Source organism: Bufo bufo, chromosome 8 (genome assembly GCF_905171765.1).
Source record: "Bufo bufo chromosome 8, aBufBuf1.1, whole genome shotgun sequence".
NCBI lineage: Eukaryota > Metazoa > Chordata > Amphibia > Anura > Bufonidae > Bufo > Bufo bufo.
The window spans coordinates 16,157,204-16,182,210 of record NC_053396.1 but is presented as its reverse complement, the minus strand read 5'-3'; the positions used below and the strand labels follow the sequence as shown (position 1 = coordinate 16,182,210).

General features: G+C 46.8%; 1 protein-coding gene across 2 annotated transcripts in view; it reads right to left on the bottom strand.

Annotated features, from left to right (window-relative positions):
- Positions 1-11,002: 11,002 nt before the first annotated feature.
- Positions 11,003-25,007, bottom strand: part of KCNT1 (potassium sodium-activated channel subfamily T member 1) — a 195,115-nt gene continuing 181,110 nt past the window's right edge. For both annotated transcript variants that reach the window (XM_040405792.1, XM_040405791.1), the window contains exons 27-30: positions 24,380-24,400; positions 23,229-23,529; positions 13,059-13,143; positions 11,003-11,881 (exon numbers count right to left, since the gene is read on the bottom strand). In XM_040405792.1, coding sequence (XP_040261726.1) covers positions 11,758-11,881; positions 13,059-13,143; positions 23,229-23,529; positions 24,380-24,400 — 531 coding nt within the window. In that variant the 3' untranslated portion in view covers positions 11,003-11,757. The remainder of the gene's footprint in view (positions 11,882-13,058; positions 13,144-23,228; positions 23,530-24,379; positions 24,401-25,007) is intronic.

Genomic DNA, 25,007 nt, shown 5'->3' with positions numbered 1-25,007 from the left:
TTCTCTTACCTATGATTAAAGGGATTCTGTCATGAGATTTTATCCCTATAAGCGAAACATATGCTCATGTCCGTACTAATAACATGAATCCTAAACTTGCCTTATTAAACCTGCTTGTGGCTCTATTACCTGTCAATCGCCTACCTAAGGTGCACAAGGGGACGTCCGTTAATACAGGGTGCCCGACCGTCTGGTGCCCAGCACCTCCTTCCCAGTCTTAATCGCCGCCCTCCCTGTCTACGGTGCCGCCTTCCTCACCTCAGCTCCGCCTCCGCCAGATCCGGCGCCTGCGCACTAGGCTCAGCCTGATGTGCCGTGGACTCCTGGCAGCGGCTTCGTTGAGCATGCGCACCAGGCCGGGCGCATGCGCACTTCGCTCAACTAAGCCGCTGCCAGGATCCCGCGGTGCATCAGGCTGAGCATCGTGCGCAGGCGCCGGATCTGGCAGAGGCGGCACTGTAGACAGGGAGGGCGGCGATTAAGACTGGGAAGGAGGCGCTGGACACCAGACGGCCTAGCACCCTGTATTAACGGACGTCCCCTTGGGCACCTTAGGTAGGCGATTGACGGGTAATAGAGCCACAAGCAGGTTTAACCACCTCCCGACCGCCTAACGCAGGGATGCTTCCTGCGGCCGGGTTTATTCCTCCTTGACGCATTGGCGCGTCATCTTGCGAGATTTCCTGTGAACGCGCGCACACAGGAGCGCGCGGTAAACAAGCTGATCTACAGCCTGCCAGCGGCAAACATTCGCTGGTATATCAGACGCTGTTTTGTTAACAGCGTCTGACATACCTGCTACCTGGTCCTCTGGTGGTCCCTTTTGCTTGGATCGACCACCAGAGGACACAGGTAGCTCAGTAAAGTAGCACCAAGCACCACACTACACCCCCCCCCTGTCACTTATTTACCCCTGATCACCCCATATAGACTCCCTGATCACCCCCCTGTAAGGCTCCATTCAGACGTCCGTATGTGTTTTGCGGATCCATAGATCCGCAAACACTGACACCGGTAATGTGCGTGAGGGGTATGGCGAGTTCATGTAAAATTTAATTTTTTGTCACAAGTTAGTGGAATATGAGACTTTGTAAGAGAAAAAAAAAATCTTTTTCCGCTAACTTGTGCCCAAAAAAAAAATATTCTAGGAACTCACCATGCCCCTCACGGAATACCTTGGGGTGTCTTCTTTCCAAAATGGGGTCACTTGTGGGGTATTTATACTGCCCTGGTATTTTAGGGGCCCTAAAGCGTGAGAAGTAGTTTGGAATCCAAATGCGTAAAAAATGCCCTGTGAAATCCTAAAGGTACTCATTGGAATTTGGGCCCCTTTGTGCACCTAGGCTGCAAAAAAGTGTCACACATGTGGTATCGCCGTACTCAGGAGAAGTAGGGCAATGTGTTTTGGGGTGTATTTTTACATATTTCTCACACACAGTATGGGTATATCTCTGTAAATGACAACTTTTTAATTTTTTTTATACAAGGTTGTCAATTTACAGAGATATTTCTCTCACACAGTATGGGTATATGTAAAAATACACCCCAAAACACATTGCCCTACATCTCCTGGGTACGGCAATACCACATGTGTGACACTTTTTTGCAGCCTAGGTGCGTAAAGGGGCCGAAAGTCCAACGAGTATCTTTAGGATTTACAGGGTTGCTCACAATTTAGCCCCGCCCAAAATGCCAGAAAAGTAAACACACCCCACAAATGACCCCATTTCGGAAAGTAGACACCCCAAGGTATTCGCTGAGGGGTATAGTGAGTCCGTGGGAGATTTTTTATTTTTTTTGCCAGAAGTTAGCATTAATGGAAACTTTATTATTTATTTTTTTTCTCAGAAAGTGTCATTTTCCGCTAACTTGTGAAAAAAAATTAAATCATACATGAACTCACCATGCCCCTCCGCGAATACTTTGGGGTGTCTTCTTTCTAAAATGGGGTCATTTGGGGGGTATTTATACTATCCTGGCATTCTAGCGCCTCAGGAAACATGACAGGTGCTCAGAAAGTCAGAGCTGCTTCAAAATGTGGAAATTCACATTTTTGTACCATAGTTTGTAAATGCTATAACTTTTGCGCAAACCAATAAATATACACTTATTGGATTTTTTTTTTATCAAAGACATGTAGCACAATAAATTCTGACACAAACTTGTATAGAAATGTAATTATATTGGAACAATTTAACCAGAGAAAGTTAAAAATACACTTGCGGCCTATTTTGATTAATATCGGAAAAACGAAAAATCTTAGCAGCAATGAAATACCACCAAAAGAAAGCTGTATTTGTGAGAAGAAAAGGAGGTAAAATTCATTTAGGTGCCAAGTTGCATGACCGAGCAATAAACCGTGAAAGTAGTGTAGTGCAGAATTGTAAAAAGTGGTCTGGTCATTAAGGGGGTTAAAGCTAGGGGGGCTGAGGTGGTTAATAAGGCCAGTTTAGGATACATGTTATTAGTACGGACATGGGCATATGTTTAGCTTATAGGGCTAAAATCTCATGACAGAATCCCTTTAATGTCCTAATTTTGTATTAAATTATCGCAGAACACCTTTTTGCATCTCAAAGGCTATGGACACCTTTGGGGCATCTTGACTCTGTAAAGAGAAAAGGACTCCATATTTTTTAATAAAGACCAATTGAAAAAAAGATTTTTAGCTCATAATGAGTACAATGTAACATAGTACATAAGGTCGAAAAAAGACATTTGTCCATCTAGTTCGGCCTGTCATCCTGCAAGTTGATCCAGAGGAAGGCAATAATAAAAAAAAAAAAATTGCACCCAAAAGATGTACATAGCCTTTAAGTGTTTGTGGTCATGAGCTCAGAGATGAGTGCTACACATGAGCTGTTAGATGACAGGATTCAAAGAAAATAGAGATGAGCGAATTTGATACTTTGAAATTCGTTTGCGATTCATTTACTGGTAAAAGCAGAATTGCGTTATGGATTCCGTTACCTCGGACCATAACTAAATTCTATGACGGAATGCATAAAGGAATGTCTTTAAAGGCATTCTGTTATTCATTCCGTCATAATAGAAGTCCCTGCATCACGGAAACGGGACAGATCCGTTATGCAGGCCATAGACTTCTATTGTGACGGAATGATTAACGGAACGCCTCTAAAGACATTCCTTTATGCATTCCGTCATAGAATTGCGTTACGGTTTGTGGTAACGGAATCCATAACGCAATTCTGCTTTTACCAATAAATGAATCGCAAGCGGATTTCATAAGCGGAAATTCGCTCATCTCTAAAAAATAGACTTTGACAGCTTGCAAACAGACATACATAAATCCTGTATCTCAAAAACTGATGAACATTTTCAATAAAGACCAATTGAAAAAAAGATTTTTAGCCCAAAATAAGTAAAATGCCCCTAAATAGTGCAGGAAACCTTCAATATTTGACAGTAGTACATTACTAGGTTCCAAGATAGGTGATAAGTAGCTAATCTATTGAGACCCCGACTAATGCAATGGTCGTGCATGCCGCTGCCCCATTCATGTCTTTGCAAGTGACAGAGCGCCGTACAGTCCAATAAAATTGAATGAAGTGTGTATTTGTGCGTGTGTGATGTTGTTCCATAACAAAATATTCTACATTTTTCAGTTGAACACCTGAATCTGAATAATTTTGTAATTGCATGTATTTAGAAATTTAGTATAGCCACTGAGTTATTCAGTAAAATGTATGTTTTATTTCTCTGCCCACCTCAGTAACATTGCTGAGGTGGTCACACATGCTCAGTTCCATATTTCAGCTGCCACCAGCCATATTTACTGTTAGAATCTATGGCAGTTACAGGTAGTGAGCTGCAACAGAAAGGACACGCCCTCTGAGCTGCCATATAAATCTAGCATAGGGATGCTCAACCTGCGGCCCTCCAGCTGTTGTAAAACTACAACTCTCATCATGCCCAGCTGTAGTCTGTCCGGGCATAATGGGAGTTGCCGTTTTGCAACATCTGGGGGGGGGCGCAGGTTGGGCATCCCTGATCTATCAGAACAATAGGAGCAATGAATGTGGAGATCTCTGGATTCATGTGAGGTCCAGGGCTGGTTCTAGCTTTGTTAGAAAGAGGTTGTCGTGTCCTATATATTATGCCTTTCATGTTTTACATTAAATATGGGATAACCCCTTAAATGGAGGGACCCTCGTCTCATGATCATTTGTGGTCCCAGTCAGGGACGGACTGGCCTTGGCCCCCTGGGAAATTTTCCTGTAGGGTCTATCTGAGACCTCCTCCGAGTACATAGCCATCTGATGCGCTGCAATAATTAATGTTAGGTGCATCGGATGGTGATGCAGGTGAATTGTGCTGCACTGCGGCATTGGTTCTGCTGGGATGGTATTTTGTGCAGCACTACAGTCGATTACAACACTGTCAATTTTGAACCCGCCTTCAACATGCGGCCACTTTTTTAAAGTTTCCAGTCCACCCCTGGTCCCAGTGGTCAGACCTCAAACGGTCAGATACTTATCACCTATTTTCATTATAGGGGATAAGTTCTTATTCTGGCGTAATTCCTTTAAAGGGGTAGTGCACCTTGGGAACGGGTTTTGGCAAACCCCCCCCCCCCCCCCCCCCCCCCCTCTTTGGCAGACCTGTGAAGAGAAGCATACTTACCAGCTTTGTCTCCCTGGCATCGGCTTCCACAGTGGTGACCTGCTCCCTTTGCATCATGTCAAATGGTCACGTAACGTAAGGGGAGGAGGTCACTGCTGTGGCCAGTGGTTGGCTGCAGTGGCATCAAAACAGAGGTTTATATCCCGGGAGCCGAGCGGAGAAACTGAGGCCGGGAAGCAGGTAGGTATGCTTCCCTTCGCAGGTCTGCCAGAGAGCCCCCCCCCCCAAAAAGGTGTACAACTCCTTTAATATCTTAAACAACAATCCCGTTATAAAACTGCCCCATAGAAACAGGAGACTGCGTGATCCAGCTGCATGCAGCATCTTTATTATTGTAATACTCTTTACATAGAACCGATATTAAGAAAAAAACTGTACAAAATCTCATCGCCCACCCCATACATCATCGCAAATCTAGAGTCTGGAGTAAGAAAAAATACATGCTTTATTCATGGGAGATCTTTATAGGATCCTTTTTGCTATAGATTTCTGAAGGCTATATCTGTAGATAGGAGGGATTGCATTGCTTATATGGTACATTCACATCAGCATATGACGTGCAGAGCCCCCCGCTAGGGTCCATACGGCACCATTTGCATAATCAACCAAATGAGGATTTTATTTCTTTACATGCAGGTAATGATCTGGATAATAAGACGGTAATTTCTGCTTCCATGTGCTTGACTGCAGGGTAAATAATTACACAATTATAATATGGCTGCATTACAGCATCTAGGCCTAAACGCTAAAACACGACCGCATTACAGTCATCGGGACAAGTGTAAAAGGATGTGCACAAGAAAAAAGTTGACAAACAATTAAAACTTGCTTTCAATTTCTAATAAAATGAGAGTTCCAGTTAGAGGACGTTCACACATGACAGAAAACTGCAGGAAAAACAGAAGCACAGTTATTCCCGGTTGGGGTTTAATTAACCCATTTCTATGCATTTTTGTTGCACTTCTATTATGCAGTTTTTATACATTTCACATTATGGCCAAAATTTTTTAAAATTGTTAAAACCCTGCATCTGTCAGCAGATTTGTCCCTATGACACTGTCTGACCTGTTACATGTGCACTTGGCAGCTGAAGGCGTCTGTGTTGGTCCCATGTTCCTATGTGCCCGCATTGCTGAGAAAAATGATGTTTTAATGTATGCAAATGAGCCTCTAGGAGCAACGGGGGCGTTACCATTACACCTAGAGGCTCTGCTCTCTCTGCCTCTGCCGCACCCTCTGTACTTTGACAGGACCAGGCGTGATCATGTTTACACTGCCTGGTCCTGTCAATCAGAGTGCAGAGGGCACAGCCATTGCAGAGAGAGCAGAGCCTCTAGGTCAGTGGTGGCGAACCTATGGAATGGGTGCCAGAGGCGGCACTCGGAGCCCTGTCTGTGGGCACCCGTCCCCTGGACAGAGTATACCAATATGCCTTAGACTTTTCCTGCCTTTCTACAGCGCAGGGCGCACCATAAACGGCACAGGCGATGCATTGAATGTAGGGAGGTTATTATAGCTAAATGATAAAAGTACATGGAAGATAGACTATATAGGACTGTAGTTTTCAGGTTATTGCGATAAATAAGCGGGTCTTGGGTTGCAGTTTGGGCACTCGGTCTCTAAAAGGTTCCCCATCACTGCTCTAGGTGTAATGGTAACGCCCCCGTTGCTCCTAGAGGCTCATTTGCATATATTAAACCATCACTTTTCTCAGCAATGCGGGCACATATGAACATGGGGCCAACACAGACGCCTTCAGCTGCCAAGTGCACATGTAACAGGTCAGCCAGTGTCATAGGTACAAAACTGCTGACAGATGCCATTTAAATACAATGTGGTTTCTCCATTAATGTTAATGTGATCAAAGTGCACAAAACCATAGTAAACCAATTTAAAAAGGACATGCAGTGGTGGGGGGGGGGGGGGGGGGACAAAAACCCTGCAGTGAGTAGATGCTGCGTTCAGACTACTTTTTCCATCATCAGTATAATGAAATGAACTTTTGTTTGTGCTTTCAAAGCCATAAATCTGTAATAAAATAGACCACGTTATTACCACCGTGTGTGAACACTGCCTTTTGGACAGTCATGTAATGGACCTATGATTAACAATGTCCTTTCTTTTTGTTTACAGCTTCTGTGAGACTCCATGGTAACAGACTACAAACAAGATCCTTTGTAGTCTGATCCTGCAGTCCTAGACAAATGCCAAATTTAGTAATCATGCTGGACAGAAATATAGGTAACTTTATTAAATATCCTATAAAAATATTGGATATTTGATAAATTTACATATTTCTGTCCAGCACAATTGCTAAATTTGGTGTTTATATATGTTCGTGCCTCTGAGGGGCTTAGACCATTAAGTATTATCCCGTTATCATAGGTTACCCCCCTTCCATAGGATGCAAGAAGGAGTCTGACTGCAGAATCAGACTACATACAGTTTGTAGTCTGTTGCCATGGAGACACAGATCTGCCTAGGACAGGGATCAGCAAGCTTCGGCACTCCAGGTGTAGTGAAAGTACGACTCCCAGCATGCACACTCGCTTGGCCGTTCTCAGAACTCCCATATAAGTAAATGGAGCATGATAGGAGTTGTAGTTTCATAACAGCTGGAGTGCTGACCCCTGGCCTAGGAGCTTTACACACAAAATAGCAGATTTTTAAAAAAATCCAAATTCAGAATGTACTTGGCCTCTAAATAAACTGTACTGTAAAAGTGAGGAAAAAAGTGGAAAGGACTCCAACTTAATTAAGCTGATGTTCCCTGCATCTGGTTATTAAATGGGTTGTCTCCCCTCAGACATTGGATATGCCCCCAATGTCTGATAGGTGCGGTCCCACACCTATCCTTAGAACGGAGCCCGCAAAGTGAAGGAGAGCACACTGTGCATGCGCGAACACCCTCCATTCACTTCTATGGGGCTCACGGAAATAGCCAGCGCTTGGCTATTTTTGACACTCCCTTAGGAATGAGTGGAGGGCTGCTGCGCATGCTTAGTGCGCTCTTCACTTTGCGGGCTCTGTTTTAAAGATAGGTGCGGGGCCCACCTCTAGGACGGCACCTATCAGACATTGAGGGCATATCCTAGCGATATGCCCCCAATGTGAGACAACCCCTTTAATTGCTGATACCAGTACGTAATGTAGCTGTGGAACAGAATAATTGAAAGGTAAACGTTTTGCATCCACTTCATTAGTTCTGTATCTTCACAGTCAATTAGACTACATTATAATCACAAGTTGCAGTGTATTTAATTACAGAGATGTACAATGTCAATGCAAAGTACTATTCCTCCTGGAAATATGTGAATAAATTGGCAGCTGGGAGCGTGTCCCTATATAGTCTTACAGTGGCAAATCAGTGGTGGTAAGGGGAATTGTTATACGGAGATATTTTTTTTTCCAGGAGGAATAACAGAGGAACAGCACCATGTTCTAATGAAATACAGCTCAAAATTATTTCATAGGGAACACAACTAGATACTAAAACAGACATGTCAGAAGAGGTGACGTCCTCGGTCATTGTTCTGAAAATGGCGCATAATGGTTTCTGTTCATTAGGATACATTTTAATAATTGCATAATCTTTGTTCAGTACATTTCATTTTAGGGTCTTCCCTGTGGAGAGGGCATTTGATGTGGAACAGGGTAAGACAACCAATTTTTACGGTCACAGAATATTGATAATAGTTCTGATATAAAATTCCTCTGCTTCCCTTCACACAGCCGTAGAGTTAAAGGGGTTGGTCCATCTGGGACGTTGATGGCATGCAGCTTGAAAACATCAGTGTCATATAGTTGTGGGTCCTGCTGCTATCTCCAGAACGGGGGCCTCAAAGTAAACAGAGCAGCTACGCATGCGCAGCCACCATCTGTTCACCACCATGTGAGTTCCGAAAACAGCCGGCGGCAGGCTTGGCTATTTCCACCAGTCCCTTAGCAGTGAACGAAGAGGTGGCTGCGCTTGCGCAGTGCGCTGTCCATTCACCGCTATGTGACTTCCGAAGCCACTTTCAGAACTCCCATAGCGATGAATAGCGCACTCTCCTTCACTTCAGGGACCCTGTTCTGAATATAGGTGCAGGTCCCATCTCTGGGACCCCGCTCCTATCTGACATTGATGGCATGTCCTAGTGATATGCCATCAATGTCCCAGATACGTCAACCCCTTAAAAAAAACAAAAAAACATGGAGCAGAGAAGACATACTTGCTGCCTTTGTCCTCTGCCCCTCCCCGCCGCTGATGTCATCATCCTGGCTGCAGGGGTGACGTTCCATATACACGTCTTCTTGGCTTCAGCAGTATACAGGGATGTCACTGCTGAGGCCAGTGACTGGCTGCAGAGGTGACATGGTGTGCACCAGGGAACGTCACTGCTTCAGACAGGGGAAGACTGAAGCACAGCACGGAAAGAAGCATGCGGGAGGAAGGGGATAAGTATTGCTGCTCTTGTTATTTTAGGCAATTTACAGCTGCTGCTCCAGTTTGTATTTATCATGGGTAATACGTAGCCACCACTAGGGGGAGCTTTAGGCTCTCATTGAACATGTATGCAGTAAGCTCCCTCTAGAGGCGGCTACAGGCAGACAGAATTTAGTCTTTGTAAATTACGCCTAAAAGCTTAAAAGACATGTGCTTGGTTTTTGGCGCAAAAAATGCGTATTTACATTATTCTGGTTCCTGGGGCCACGCAGTCAACACATTCACAATTATGTAAATTCTATCTGAAATCTACTTCCGATCCTAGCTAGTGCCGATTTATCCCATGGGTGATATAATACCGGGCCGTAAACCTCAGTCTCTTGTCTGTCGAGGCCACAGGTTTTTAACAGCTGTAGTGATAATTTATTATTATTTGTGATGGTTTACTACCAGAAACTGGATTATTATTTTTTTTTTCCGAAGAAAATGTAGACCTGAATGGGGTGGGGAAGGAGCAGGTCCGTGGCCAGGTTAAGGCACTGAGTAGTCTGCCGAGGAATACTGGAGGGAATTTATCGAACTCTGTGCACCGCATGCCATTTTTGCACAAAAATTTGCGACTGATTTTACGCTACGCTCGCCACTTTTGGAAAGAGGATGGCAAGGTAGGCGCGGTCAGCCAGGCTAATTTGCAAACTTTTAAAATTGGCAAAAATCGTGGATAGGTTGGGTTGGTGTAAACCACTGGAATTACATCTCTAGACGAAACTGTGATGTTTAAAGAATCGCCAAATTTATCAAGCAATGTGCGACATGTGGCGCAAGTAACGGCAACAAAGCCTAAAACAAACCTGACTTTGGAAATTCCCCTCATGATAAAAGCCCTCACTGACTCCGCTTTCTTGATGGCTGCCTCCAGAGCGGTACAGCAATATTCTCCACCGGAAATTCAACGCCTGTGTCCACCATCACAACCAAAATTTCCTGTTTAGAAATCCATTGTTTTACGTCTACGGCTCTAATGCAGATTGATGTAGTCTGACCTTTCAGCCGCTCCCTACTTTTAAAGGCCCCTTTAGACAGTTGAATTTTGTAGGCGATTGTCAGGAGGGAAGCGGAGGAGACTGACGCATTTACATGCAGCGATCTCCTCCACAGTGTGGGGAGGAGCGATCGCTGATGCCATTGCCTGTCCCCATATTGACTCCTTGTTTACACACCATGATCTGCTGCCGGCACACAACGGTTTTTGTGACCACATGAATGATGCAATTACCCAATGATAATGACCGGGTAATTAGCGGCACTTTTTCACCACCAGATAATCGCTTGTTAGCGGTCAGATGGCCGATAATCTGCCCATTTAAAGGGCCCTTAACCTACAGAATGTATATTAGAGGACACAAGGAACACCCGACAGCAGGACCAGACTACACAAGGTTGGTTTGTAGTCTGTTACCATGGAAACACCTAGTTCTACATAGGAAATGGAGACACCAAATGGTAGGCCATTTTCAATCATCGCCATTTGCCAATTTCATTTTATTTTTCAGTGCACCGGGACAATACAAATTTGGGTTGCAAAGCGCGCACATCCTGTCATTTCTTTTTTCCTCTCGTCACATACCTGGGCATTAGTACTGGTAAGGTAGGTTCTTCATAATAAATAGCGAATATCATACACTGGTGTTCAATTGTTTTCCAAGCACCTGAACACCATGATATGTACACGTAAAAAAAAAGCAAACACATTGATCTCCCCATACAAATACCTAGAGATAAAAGGAAGGCCATACTTATTTGGGGCAGGTACACATTGTCGTCATCTCTACTGTACAGTCCTCTGTTACTCGCCCTGCGTTCCTGCTTTCTGTGCTTTGTTAAAATTGCAAAGGGCTATTTATATAAAGGGAACATTTTTTTAAAAAATCTTCCAAATATTGGCACGGTATGTTTCTCCAAATGTTTGGCTGGAATAAGGCACATAGCACCATCGTGGGGGCAAAGGTGGGCAGAACATGGTAAACTGTGCGTGGTGTCGTACTAGATGCTAAATGGATTAATGTGGGAGTGGCTATCAAGTGCAGGGGAGGGGTTTATTCAAATGAGTTAGATTGACATGCCCTGGGATATTATAATAATAACGGTCCTTGCATACATGCTCCTCCCATACGGTAGTATAGTAGCGGACTGGGTTAAAGAAATACTGTACATACTGTATGTCCTGTTACTGCCCGTTAGCACCTCAGTCTCATACCCAGGACGATACATTTCTAGACTGGAAAAAAAATCGAAATATGATTTGGAGTTTTTGTTCAGCAGAGAAAAAAATACTGTGACGGAGTTTAATGAGAGACGTGGGGAACATACCGTACGACCCACGGTGATTTGGAGTTGTCTAGTGCAATCAATAACAGAGAATGTTGCGGCACTGGGTTAATCTGTAATGGTGCCGTCGTACAGGCCATGAACCCAGTGGTTGACCTTTTACTGAAATGGTACAAAAAAAGTTTTTGTTTTGAATCAAAAGTCCCTGTCTCTGGGGGTCAGTGTCCGTCGCTGGCAGTGAAGACCATTGTCCAAAGTCCAGCTCGCACGCGACTCATGGGCCGAGCCCGGCAGCTGATATGTACAGCAGAGTTCTGTTCAGGGTTAGGCACCACGTCCATGAGTCAGGCTTGTCCTCATAGCTGCGTCTCATCCCTCGTTTCGGGATTTCCCGTTTGTTCGGTCTTGTAACTATTGCTGCTTTTTCGGCTTTGGGTGTCATTGGCAACATGAGCTAAAGGATCCGATCTGATGAGATATCTGGCGTGGAGGAAAATGTACATTTTTAAAAAATATATAGAATTCCCAAAAACATGATTTCATAGTACAGTATGTTATTTATAAATAAAATACCTCCAGGGGGCGATCAAACTAAATTGAAACAGTTTATAAAACAACGTGGCCAGAAACGGGAATCGCACTAAACTGCTTTTACTCCTGGCGTTCATCACTTTGGGGTCCATGGCTTTTACCTAGTGTGCTGTATGTTTTTCTTGAGGCATTTTTCTGTAGGCTCCGATATAGAAAACAAAAGCCCCCTTAGAAATACCTGTCTAATCTCTGTATAAAAAAATAAATAAAAACATACCACAAAAGCCCTAGAATAGGTCATCAATGTCGGGTAGGAGCCGATCTCTGAGGTGGGACCAGCACCTTTCGCCAGAATGAGCCGCCGTGCCACCCTCCATTCACTGCTATTGTATAGTTCCCATTTCCGCCAGTCCCATAGCGGTGGCCATTGCTTGTGTGAACCATATATATATATATATTAAAGGGTTCTACCCATCGCAGACATTGATGGTAAAGCGCTAGGATAGGCCATCAGTGTCTGGGACCTGCTCCTATCTCCAGAACAGAGACCCCAAAGTGAAGCAGAGCGCACTGATGTGGGGCTTTTTTCAGAACCCCCCACCCATCATGGCGATGAATGCCCGCTGTGCTCTGATTCACTTTGGGGGCTCCGTTCTGGAGATAGGAGCAGGTCCCAGAGGTGGGACCCGCACCTATCTGACATTGATGGCCCATCGTAGCAATATACCATCAAGGTCTGAGACAGGTATATCTCTTTCATTTAATATATATGGCTCACAGATGGTTAAAACTAAAAAGCCGTACTGCTCCTCCTGACTGATCCCCACCACGACCATTCCAACGCCGTTCTCTACTCCCTGGTCCCAGTGACTGAAGTGGGTCTTTACTGGCAATTCCAGTAGGTCAAGGACAATACTACTGGACAAGAAAAGCAGAGCGACACCCCTACGGAGTAACGAACAACGCATTCATAGGCATTTTTTAACCCCCTCAATCCTGTATTGTAAGCTTGCTGTATCTTTTATGCTCCCAGAATTAGCAATTCTAGGTTTTGGAATGAAATGTAAAAACTGCATTTTCACTTATTTTTATCTCCATCTTTTCTTTACATTCAGCGAGTACTTACACAATGTCATTGAGCTCCAGTCGCGTGTCGGGCGGAGGATTAATGAGGACGTAAGACAGCGTGTTCTGGTGGTCGTTCATCTCGTCTGTTGAATGTAAAAGGAAGACGGTAAAGTATCCGCGGCCTCATCTCCACCCCACGTCCTCAGCGGTACGTCCTACATCAGGGATGTTCAACCTGCAGCCGTCCAGCTGTTGTAGAACTACAACTCCCACCATTCCCTGCTGTAGGCTGTTCGGGCATGCTGGGAGTTGTAGTTTTGCAACAACTGGAGGGCCGCAGGTTGAGCATGCCTGTTCTACACGAGTCCATACTTCTCAGCCAGCGATGGTCACACGGGTGCACGGCTCATTACAGTACAGCGAGCAGAGCACCCGTGGGTCCATCACATCGCCAGGACAGAGTTCTATCCAATGGAAGTAAACAATAAAGGTTCCTATTGGATGACAGCAAGCAGAGAGGAATGGATACAGAGAGCATACTGACAAAGTCGAATACTTAGAATAACATTTGCTGGAATGGTCAAATCCTTCTGATAAAACACCAAGGTTGCGCCTGGCACCAGACAATATGGCAGGGTCTGGTTATAAACCGCTAAGGCCTCATGCGTTTTGTGGTCATCACGTATACCGGCGTTGTGCATGCCGCCATTTTCTTTCTTCCTTCTGTCGAAGTGGCCTTTCCTTCTCCATAAAATGGACAAGTTTTATCTTTTTTTGCAGGACTGCAGCACGGACATACGGATGCGGACAGCACCTTTTTTACGGCCCCGTTTAAAAAAAAAATGGGTCCACATCCGATCCTCAAGAAATGAGGAACCAAAATACTGTTGTGTGAATGGGGCCTAAAGGGTGTTCCACCTCACTCCTAATCCAGGGCTGCGGAAATATGGGATTGTGTTCGTCCCCAGGTGATGCTGCACTCGTTCTATGGCATGTGCTCAATACAGAGACTAAGTGACCTCTTGATTTGCATCCTACTGGCTGACGACTACTACCACCAGCCGGTCGGGAGTGCCCCGACAGTAAACTGAGCAATGGCGGGAGCTTAGAAACAAACACTTCATTTCCCTGCAGCGCCACCACAGGCGAAATGAAGCACAACACAGTTTCCATTCAAACTAAAGTTTCTAGGAGCTGAATGGTGGAACTAGATTTTGTAAACCAGACAACCTAATAAAGTGTCAGATGTGCGAGCCCGGACGGAGCGCACTTCGATGACTTACACTGAGAGCGGACTTTGGACATCAATGGCCTAAAGTTTAACATTGCCCAAGGATAACAAGTCGCTAACATTTGGCCGTAAAGGGTGAGGCTCACTAATGCACATCTAATGTTTGGAATGTGAAGAGCGTTACTTGGGCTTCTGTTTTTGGCAAAGTAAATATGGAAGACAAGATGGGCCTCAGGTATAGCTGGAAAGCCGACCGGAACCAGCCACGTCTGCAGGTAACTGCGCGAGGCATCCAGTGGCCTCAGTCCAGTCCATGCTGACGGTAGAAATGTACTTTCATGATGCTCGTCCCGTTTAAGGATGCGAGACCTAAAATATATTGGGGGAGATTTACTAATGTTTTTGCTCCACAATAGTGGTGTACAAAAGACGCAGATTATGCACTCGCCATATATCCGCCATAATTTGTGACTATTTGAGCCTCTCATCACTTTTTAAAAGCGGCAGGGCCTAGCAGGCGGGACATCACCAGATTTAGGCCTCATGCACACGACCGTTACGTTTTTTTGTGGTCCGCAAATTGCGGATCTGCAAAAAACGGAAGCCACCCGTGTGCCTTCAGGCATATTTGCGGAACGGAACGGGCGGCACATTGTAGAAATGCCCATTCTGGTCTGCAAAATGGACAAGAATAGGACTTTTTTTTTTTGCGGGGCCACGGAACGGAGCAACGGATGCAGAGCAAATACAGTTGTGTGAATGAGGCCCTATAAGTGCTGCTTATTCACAGGTTTTCCTCTGCTCACTGATGCCGGACCACCCCCCGTGCAGTACTGGAGTGTGGCTTCATCCTCTGCACGGCCGGGTGGGACCCTCACTGATCATGAAATGGCAGCATATTATGTAGAGCACATTGTGACTCGAGGTTATGGCTGGGGTTACATGGCGCCACAGAAATGAATGGGGGCGCAGCCGGACTTACAAGTTACTGCGATCCTTGGTCACGACACTTGCCATGTGGTCTCAGCCTCATTCACACATCACGGTCAGGTGTGATTTTTGCAAAGTTGTGGCGAAAACCTTTAGGGTCCAGCACATAACCAGGCTGACAGGTCAGGTTCAATCCCACAACCTAAAATAAACCCAACATAAAGTGCACACCATGGAAAACATCACGTTCTGTTCACACGGCTGTAAGGGAAGGGTTAAGTGTCCAGCAGCTTGTAGGGAGAGAAGATTAATGGTGGATTTCTGGGCAGCCCTTCACCATCTAGATAATGATGCAGAACACAGAAATGGAGAATGAATAAAGGGTTCAGTGACCGTGAAGAAGATCAGGCGCCTACTACAAGTCCCAACATCCTCCCAGCTAAACCTTACAGAATAGGGAGATTACTTACTGTCACCGGCCGGGCCAACAGACCCCTCCATAGCAATCAGAAGAGACGGGCGCGGATCAGATATTTACAATATGTTATACCCTGAGGATATGGAATTGCCCTTTAAGGGCGTAAGATATTAAAGGGATTGTCCTATTAAGACAACTTATGTCCTATCCACAAGATAGGGGATACGTTTCTGATTTGGGGCGCTCCTCCATTTGAGCGGTGTGGTGGTCCTGCATATATACACTGCTGCTCCCTTCAGCTCTATGGGGTTGCCCGAGATAGCCAAGTGCTGGTGCTCCGCTATCTCGGGCAGTCCCAAGTGCTGGTGCTCCGCTATCTCGGGCAGTCCCAAGTGCTGGTGCTCTGCTATCTCGGGCAGTCCTAAGTGCTGGTGCTCCGCTATCTCGGGCAGTCCCAGGTGCTAGTGCTCCGCTATCTCGGGCAGTCCCAGGTGCTGGTGCTCTGCTATCTCGGGCAGTCCCAAGTGCTGCTCCGCTCTCTCGGGCAGTCCCAGGTGCTGGTGCTCTGCTATCTCGGGCAGTCCCAAGTGCTGGTGCTCTGCTATCTCGGGCAGTCCCAGGTGCTGGTGCTCTGCTATCTCGGGCAGTCCCAGGTGCTGGTGCTCCGCTATCTCGGGCAGTCCCAGGTGCTGGTGCTCTGCTATCTCGGGCAGTCCCAGGTGCTGGTGCTCTGCTATCTCGGGCAGTCCCAGGTGCTGGTGCTCTGCTATCTCGGGCAGTCCCAGGTGCTGGTGCTCTGCTATCTCGGGCAGTCCCAGGTGCTGGTGCTCTGCTATCTCGGGCAGTCCCAAGTGCTGCTCCGCTCTCTCGGGCAGTCCCAGGTGCTGGTGCTCTGCTATCTCGGGCAGTCCCAAGTGCTGGTGCTCCGCTCTCTCGGGCAGTCCCAGGTGCTGGTGCTCTGCTATCTCGGGCAGTCCCAAGTGCTGGTGCTCTGCTATCTCGGGCAGTCCCAGGTGCTGGTGCTCTGCTATCTCGGGCAGTCCCAGGTGCTGGTGCTCTGCTATCTCGGGCAGTCCCAGGTGCTGGTGCTCCGCTATCTCGGGCAGTCCTAAGTGCTGGTGCTCCGCTATCTCGGGCAGTCCTAAGTGCTGGTGCTCCGCTATCTCGGGCAGTCCCAGGTGCTGGTGCTCTGCTATCTCGGGCAGTCCCAAGTGCTGGTGCTCTGCTATCTCGGGCAGTCCTAAGAGCTGGTGCTCCGCTATCTCGGGCAGTCCCAGGTGCTGGTGCTCTGCTATCTCGGGCAGTCCTAAGTGCTGGTGCTCTGCTATCTCGGGCAGTTCCAAGTGCTGGTGCTCTGCTATCTCGGGCAGTCCCAAGTGCTGGTGCTCCGCTCACTCGGGCAGTCCCAAGTGCTGGTGCTCCGCTCACTCGGGCAGTCCCATAGAGTTGAATAGAGGGTGGACACGCATGAATGCTTCTCCATTCAAACAGGGAACAGGGGCCCCCATCGGTCGGACATCTGTTCTGCCTCATGCAGATAGGGGTTACATTATCTTAATGGGACAAACCCTTTAGGTAGCCCAGTATACTGAACCAAGAAAAACTTAATTCAAGTCATTTACTTTGAGTATCCCTTTCTTCACAGTTACATGACAAATTCAGCTCCGCAACATCTTTAGTGTGGTTACATCATTGCACAGGATCATAACCAGGTTTCCCACTTTCCAGGTGGAAGGAAACCAGAAGGGCGGCCTCCGTGAAGCCTGTGGATGGAAAAGGAGGGGAGGGCGGGCGGCACCCATCACAGTGCAGGTGGTTCCTCATCCCCTGGGCTGAGGTTCTGCATTGCAGTGGATGGTACAAGCTTGGTTACTGGTTAGTATGGAATGATAAGCAGATGATCAGTTGCCAGTGCTGTATGGGTTAAAGATGTTAAGGATAAAGCTGGTTTGTATGGTGCGAGTCACAGGTGGGATGGGTGGTGGACGGTCACGGCAAGACCTGTGGACATGGGATGGTTAGTGGAGAGTCATGGTGAGTATGGTTTGCAGATCGTCTGGGTAAGGCCTGTGGGCATTGCAGCCAGTTCTGCTCCATGGAAGAAGCTTTCTCTTTAAGTAATTCATGCAGTCAAAGCCTATTTGAGCCCACAACGTATATTGCCAAGTAGTAAGTCGTCCGCTCACGTGCGATCAATCATCTTTTTTTGGGTCACCCAACATCAATAATGGGTGTTTTATTTTTACAGATTTTATATATTTTTTTAAATTACTGTAGAAGCTGGCAATATACAGAGTTACTGTGGGCACTTCCATGAAACAACGCTTGGGGCTTTTGATTTTGGATAAGTGAGCACATCAATGGTGGAAAATGCCAACTTTCTTGTCCCCCCGCCCCCCAGACCTTATACTAGCCATACCACAGTGTTCCTTCACCTGGATTATTGTTATGGATTGCTCTCAGGATAGGGGATAGAATATCTCACAAGGATGGGGGTCCCAAGCCCCCTGAAGGAACGGACCTGTGGTTGAGCATGCACACTGCTGCTCCATTCATTCGTCCTGCTCAACCACAGGTCCATTCATTCAGGGGGCTCAGGACCCTCGCAGATCAATTACTTATCTCTATCCAATCCTGGGACAACCCCAATGTCTTTCTGAATGGGACCAATCATCCCCTAGGATTAGGTGTCCCCCCAACAGCCGGAGAACCACAGGTCAGAGACCGCTATGTCTTTGGTGGACCTCCTAGTATCAGTTTTTATGAATCCTCACCCATCTGAGGCATAAGAGAGGCCTGGTCTACCAAATAACCACCGTAATTAAATCGGTCACTGGCAGAATATAATACCGTAAGATGTTTGGAGGTTGTCCACAGCCGTAGAGCTGGCCATAAACCTTCTCAGCTATTCCTCCTGAGCGTGTCTCAGTGCAGAGAGGGCTTTAGGCTGCTGCCAGATACCTCTAGAGGTGGCTCATCTCCCATCTCCAGCATGCCCGATCCCTCTCACCCCCCACACACCTGCCATCAGGTGATAGTTGGGACACCCTATACAAATTAGGCGGTTGGCCGTTCCCACTGAAATCAGCAGATTTAGGCGATGGCCATGCTAAGTCCTAATTGGACGTCACGTCCTAGGTTTTCCCAGTGTAGCGTGTCGGTACCACCCCGGTGTGTACATGCAGAGGACATGTGCCGTGCAGTTGGCATGTTCATCATCACATTGTGCGCTGAGTCAAGCTTGACTCCCAAGGAGGAGAATTACCTTGCAAATATCCAAGGTTTACCCGATTCATCACATCACTGGCAGTTAAATTTGCTACATCCTCTACAGAAAACATACGGAAGAGAAAGGCACAGACATGAACAAAAGAGAGAGAGAGAGAGAGAGAAAGAGATCAGCAAGCGGCTAAATCAGGGGCGGCTGACGAGTGACATCACTAACATGACCTGATGATGTCACCAGTTAGAAAATATTATGCAAAGTACAGTCGGCAAAATGGCTGCCTCCATAGAAGGCAAAAGATACGGGTTAAAGTGGAGCTCTACCTTTGAATAGCGTGAGCTTTGATGCAAATAGAAGGTTTTTTTTTTCACCGATTCTTTAGTTTATAACTGGCATCAGAAAAAGTGCGCAGCGCAAAACCGGCTCCACACCTGTTCACTGCTTATTCACTTTCTGCCAATGAACCGGTTTGCAGTTTAGCCCCAATGAATGGGGTTAAACCACTAGCGGACACCGGTTGCGGCTTCCGTCCCTCATAAGTGTTTTTCGTGGCTTTAAATTGCATTGAAAACCATGGGAGGTGGACACCACGCAGAATACCCACCAAGGTACTGTAAAACGCGCTGCTCATATCTTGGGGTTATGGCCACCCTGCAATCCAACAGCGGTGGTCGTGCTTGCACACTATAGGAATAAGCGCCAGCCTCTCTGGTGGCCGGGACCGTGGGAGCGCACGTAGGCTGGTGTTTTTTCCTATAGTGTGCAAGCACGACCACCGCTGCTGGACTGCAGGGTGGTCGTAACCATGGAAACAAGCAGTGTATAATGAGATGGAAAAGGAGGCAATATGGAGAATCACAATACATTAGTAAGTGCCTTGTATGAACTTTCTCTACATGATAAATGCTATTTGCTGGAATGAGACGACCCATTTAAGCTTTGTTCACACTTTGCACATTTTCTCAGTATTTTGAATCCCAAAAAAAAATAAAAATGCAAACTTAACAAAAAAAAAAACCTTAAAATTATCTTTGCCAAAAATAACCAGAGAAACTTGGGGACATGGATCCATTATTTTACTTAGAAGCCAGAGGAGGTGACATGCAGCGCAGATCAGCCGCCTCCATTCTGCGGCCTGCCAGCTGGTGGGAAACTGCAACTCTCATCATGCTCCAACAGTCTGCAGGAGCTGGAGAGTCGCAGGGTGAAGACTCCTGACATAGATGGTCCTTACAATTACAGTACGTGTCAATCCACCCAAGTGAATTTGCATCTTTCACATGTGGATTTAGATGCAGATTTCACCCTTTGCTACAGATCAAGATGGACGATTCTACAGAGCTTGGCTGTTCGAGATGGATGGAGCGGCAGTGCACATGGTCAACCTGCCTCTACAATATCAACGGGGTACAGGAACCCCATTCTCATGATCAGTGAAGGTCCCAGCGGGCAGACCCCTGATTCTTCTTTCCCCTGACCTTCGTCAGCGGTGAAGAGCTGGGACCATTGCACATTAGATCAGGCATCAGCAGCCCCCAGCAATCCAGCTGTTCTGAAACTACCACTCCCAGAATGCCCCTTTCATTTCTATGGGACTTACAAGAACAGGGTGCATGCTGGGAGTTGTAGTGTTACAGCAGCTGGAGTGCCGAAGGTTGCTGATCCCTGCATTAGATGCTCGTCCAGTCCCTATGAAACCAAATATTTCTGCTTGTGCTCTGTTCAGTGCTAAATAACCCTTCCAAGACGTCCTCTGTCCCCACGGAGAACATGTCCGTGCCAGAGTACAGACCAGTGCTTCATTTTATCAAAAGACCCCTATGGGAAATATATGTTCCATGGGAGATCTCCGCTCAAGACCGTGCTATGAAGATGATTTATGACAGTTACTACCTATAAAATGTACGGAAAGTCTCTTCTAAACAGTGTCTGCCCAATGATGGATGGAGGAGTCCAAGTGTCATTTAATACCACCATACGAGCTTAAAGGGATGGTCCAGCCTGGGAGCCGACAACTCCACCGGTGCAATAGTGTTAACAAACAAAAAACCTCACCTGTCCACGGTTGTCCCCACCACATCAGAGGTGGCTTCGGCCATTTACTAGAACACCTCCTCACTAGTGACCGGACTGCTGAGACTAGTCGCAGGACCAAACCACTTCTGATCCAGTGGGGGACTGGGAGGAGCTGAAGACCATGGACAGGGGAGGTTTTTTTCCCTTTTTTACTCTGCAATAGGTTACCACCATTGGGATTGTCAGTTCCCAGGCCGGACAACCCCTTTCATTCACAATACACAGGACCCTGTAGGTGTTGGGGGCGCTGGAACCTTCCTGTCCATTTTCAATCATTTTCAGTGTAAAGGAACACTAAACGTAGAAAATGCACTGGGCTCCCTCTCCGGAGCCCAGTGACGCCCCCAGCAGTGCCCAGCCGCCTTAATTTGAAGCCCAAGAACGCCTCCTGATCCTGAAACAACCTCCCACAGCCCCGGCAAACGGTTCCGCCCCCTCGTCATCTTCTACCTTCAAGAAATACCCCGTTCTTCTTCCTGCGCCTGCGCGATCATCAAGCTCCTGAGGGCAACAGCCTCAATAGTCTCACTGGGCATGCGCCGAGCCCAGTGACGTAATCTGAGCGCTGTTGCCTCAGGAGCTTGATGATCGCGCAGGCGCAGGAAGAAGAACGGGGTATTTCTTGAAGGTAGAAGATGACGAGGGGGCGGAACCGTTTGCCGGGGCTGTGGAGGGTTATTTCCGGATCAGGAGGCGTTCTTGGGCTTCAAATTAAGGCGGGCTGGGCACTGCAGGGGGGCATCACTGGGCTCCGGAGAGGGACAAAAACGCCCCTCTGGGCACCTTGGAGCTTCATTAGCGAATCAGAAAAAGAGCTTTTTTTATCAAAATGACAAAACGAAATAAAGTAAGAAGACCACTGCAGGAAATAAGGTACTTTAGTGAACATGGCGATGGTGACAGCTTAAAATGCTAAAAGCAGGCGACAGATTCCCTTTAATTATAACTTTTTGTGAATTGGGACATTTAAACTTGCTTTTTTAAATTTTTTATTCCAATTTAAATTTAGTAGGAGTCAGAGTCGAAGTCGGTTCATTTTTGCCGACTCAGACTCCAGGTACCCAAATTGCCTCCGACTCCAAAGCCCTGGTTATAAGTCAGCTGGCTGCAGCAAGAGCCTCCCCCACCCGTCCTGTCTGCAGTAGGAAGGCAGCCCCCCACTAAGCCCTGTTTATAAAAGCATGCTCCACATATCGGACATCGGTCACATTGTGAGATTGCGGAACAGCTCTTCCTGTATAATCCGGCCATTTGGAGGAGGACTGCTGCAGCGTTTGGACAGAAGTCTAACTACCAAGCAAGGCCGCGTGCGCGATAAGGGACTGGTGGCCATCTCGGTTAAGAGGCATTCTCTGACACAGAACGGACGCAGGTCAGTAAATCCGTTTTACCCATCGCATTATATTAGAGGCGCCTGAAGCATCAGAGACTAAGTCTAAGCCTGCAAATAGTTAGTTAGTTAAGACTTGTATGTTTAGCAGGCCTTACACCATTGTTCTGCGGCACAGTATTGACTTGCACTCTCTGCTGTGTGCGCCATCGGCTAGGTTTGTTCTCCTTTGTGGCACAGCATCGACTCGCAGGCTCTGCTGTGCACGCCATCACGATAGGTCTGTCCAACCGGACAGGGGCAGTGACTGTGGGCCCGGGGTATAAGATCTTTGGTGCACCTTCACATTGTTGTGTTTATATTACTGTTTTAGTAAAGTTTCTGTTTTGCACAAAGCCGTGTGTTGTCGCTTTCCTCGGGCCGTGACTTCTGAGGCCAAGGCTCAGCATGAAGCATCAGAACCCCTATAGAGCTTGCTTTACTCAGAAAGGGTCTGAGGGCTTCATGTGGTGCAGATAACCCTTAATTTTAGAAAACCACCTTCTAACATCTCCCTGTAGGCAGATTTATTACTACCTCTCTTCGGCGCTGCTGTTAGTGACAGAACATCTCATACCAGTCCAAATAATGTGATTTGCCATCGTTATGTAGGTGACATGGTCTTTACACCAAAGCTGCAGTACTAGGACTGTCTAATAACCCATCTGACATTGTTTTGCAGGTATTCTAGAAGACCAGTGAAGTGAGGGACACTTTCTCGGAGCATGTCCTAAGAGCTCTTCACCGATGGCCTACACATCCCATTTGTCCTGATAGAAGTAGAATATCTCTAGAGTTTCCATAACGCTGATCCCAGCAGAGCCAAAATTACTTACTGAAGAGACAATCTCACCTTAAGGAAACCATAAGGCATGGTCCGGCATCTCCTGGGACACATAGCACATTAAATCATATTCGGTAAGCGACTGAATAAAATGTCTCCATAACTTGGAGGTCCTTCACATACCACTCACTTACCGTAGCCTGTAGTCGGGAGGCCCAGGTGTTTCATGCGGTTCTTCACAAGCTCAGACAGTTCCTGGCGTTCAGATCTCCTGTACAGGTTCAGCCGCTGTTGACTGATCCATTCTGCCGATTTGGCGGCCTGCTTGTTGCCTTTCCTGCTCAGTCTCCGTGCCCACTGCATACTCTTCCTGCGCAGCAGCGGGTGCTCGGACTGATCACTGGACGTGGAGTTCCTGTGACTGGTCTTCGGTGCCCAATGTTCCTTCGTGTCTTTCGTATCTTCACACTCTTCAACGTTGATGGAGATTTGGGACTGAAAAATAACACAGTGGTTATCCCACAGGATGTTTGTACAGATAATTTGTTCAATGCATTTCTATGGTAACAAAGTCATCGTGACCTCCAGATCTCCACCGTCAGAGGGCTTTTTGGCTGGGTTTGTGGTGATCTTGGATGAAACATCATATACTGTACGTGTGCCTTTACTTACAAAACCCATTTTTTAAATATCATGTACTCCTGTCTGAGGTGATGGGGGTTCTTCTATAGGACCAGCTCATGGTGCCGAGGGCAGTGAACGCACTGCCTCCTGTCTGTGGGCACATGCTAATGACTGACTGTCGATGGTCAGGAAGATGTTTGCTCATGGCTGGGCCTAATTTGCAGTCTCCTCAGAAATATGTCTGCAGCCATTGCCTGTTACATTCTCTAGCACAGTGTTTCCCAACCAATGTGCCTCCAGCTGTTGCAAAACTACAACTCCCAGCATGCCCGGACAGCCTTTGGCTGTGCGGGCATGCTGGGAGTTGGAGTTTTGCAACAGCTGGAGGCACACTGGTTGGGAAACACTGCTCTAGCACACGTCCCATCCTCCTCCTGCATCATCACAGAGGTGGCGTGGTATACGGTACTTCGTCCTGGGCGTTTTGGCCAGGTGCCAACGTATTTTGCTCGCTGCATGGACCAGTCATCCAGGACAAGCCCTTACACAAGCCAGCAAGGCCGGGGATTAGTGTGGGGAGGCAGAATTAGGGTGGGTAGGACCTTGCCCCTATCAAGTTATGATCTTTTGCAACCCGCCGATTATGAGTTATGCTTGTAATTAAATTAACCAACATACAGTAATCAGGAGAGAATTTAAGGGATAAGGAGGAACAACCTACCTGCGTTCTGATGTCATGTGGCTGTGAAAGAGAAGACAAGACACATCGTTAATGTCACACAAGGCTACAGTTGGGCCCGTTTCACACTTGAGTTGTTGTTTTCCTGTACCGAGATCCGGCAGAGGGTCTCAAAACCGAGAAAAAACGGTTCCGTTTAGTCCTGATGCATTCTGAACGGAAAGAGATCCGTTCAGGATACATCAGGAGGTCTTCTGTCCCAGTAGCATTCTGTTTTGTGACCCGATACAAAACCGCTGCAAGCTACGATTTTGTGTTCGGTCATCGAAACAGAAAAAAATTGATCCGTTACTAAAAACTATTTAAGTCACTGGTGATGGATCCATTTTTCTTTTTAAGATCCTAAAAAACGGATCCGTTACCCAATAACTTTCAATGTATTTAGCGACGGATCTGGTTTGTTACGTTTTGATTTCACGCAACGGAACGGATGCATCCTGATGTGCAAAATCAAAACGGATCCGTTTAATTCCGGTTTTGAGATCCGCTGCCGGATCTCAAAACCGGAATCAACAACGCAAGTGTGAAACAGGTCTTAATACAATACAATTAACAAATCGACTATTCAGGTCTTAGTTTTAATGCTGGAAGACGTACTGCATGGCCTGAG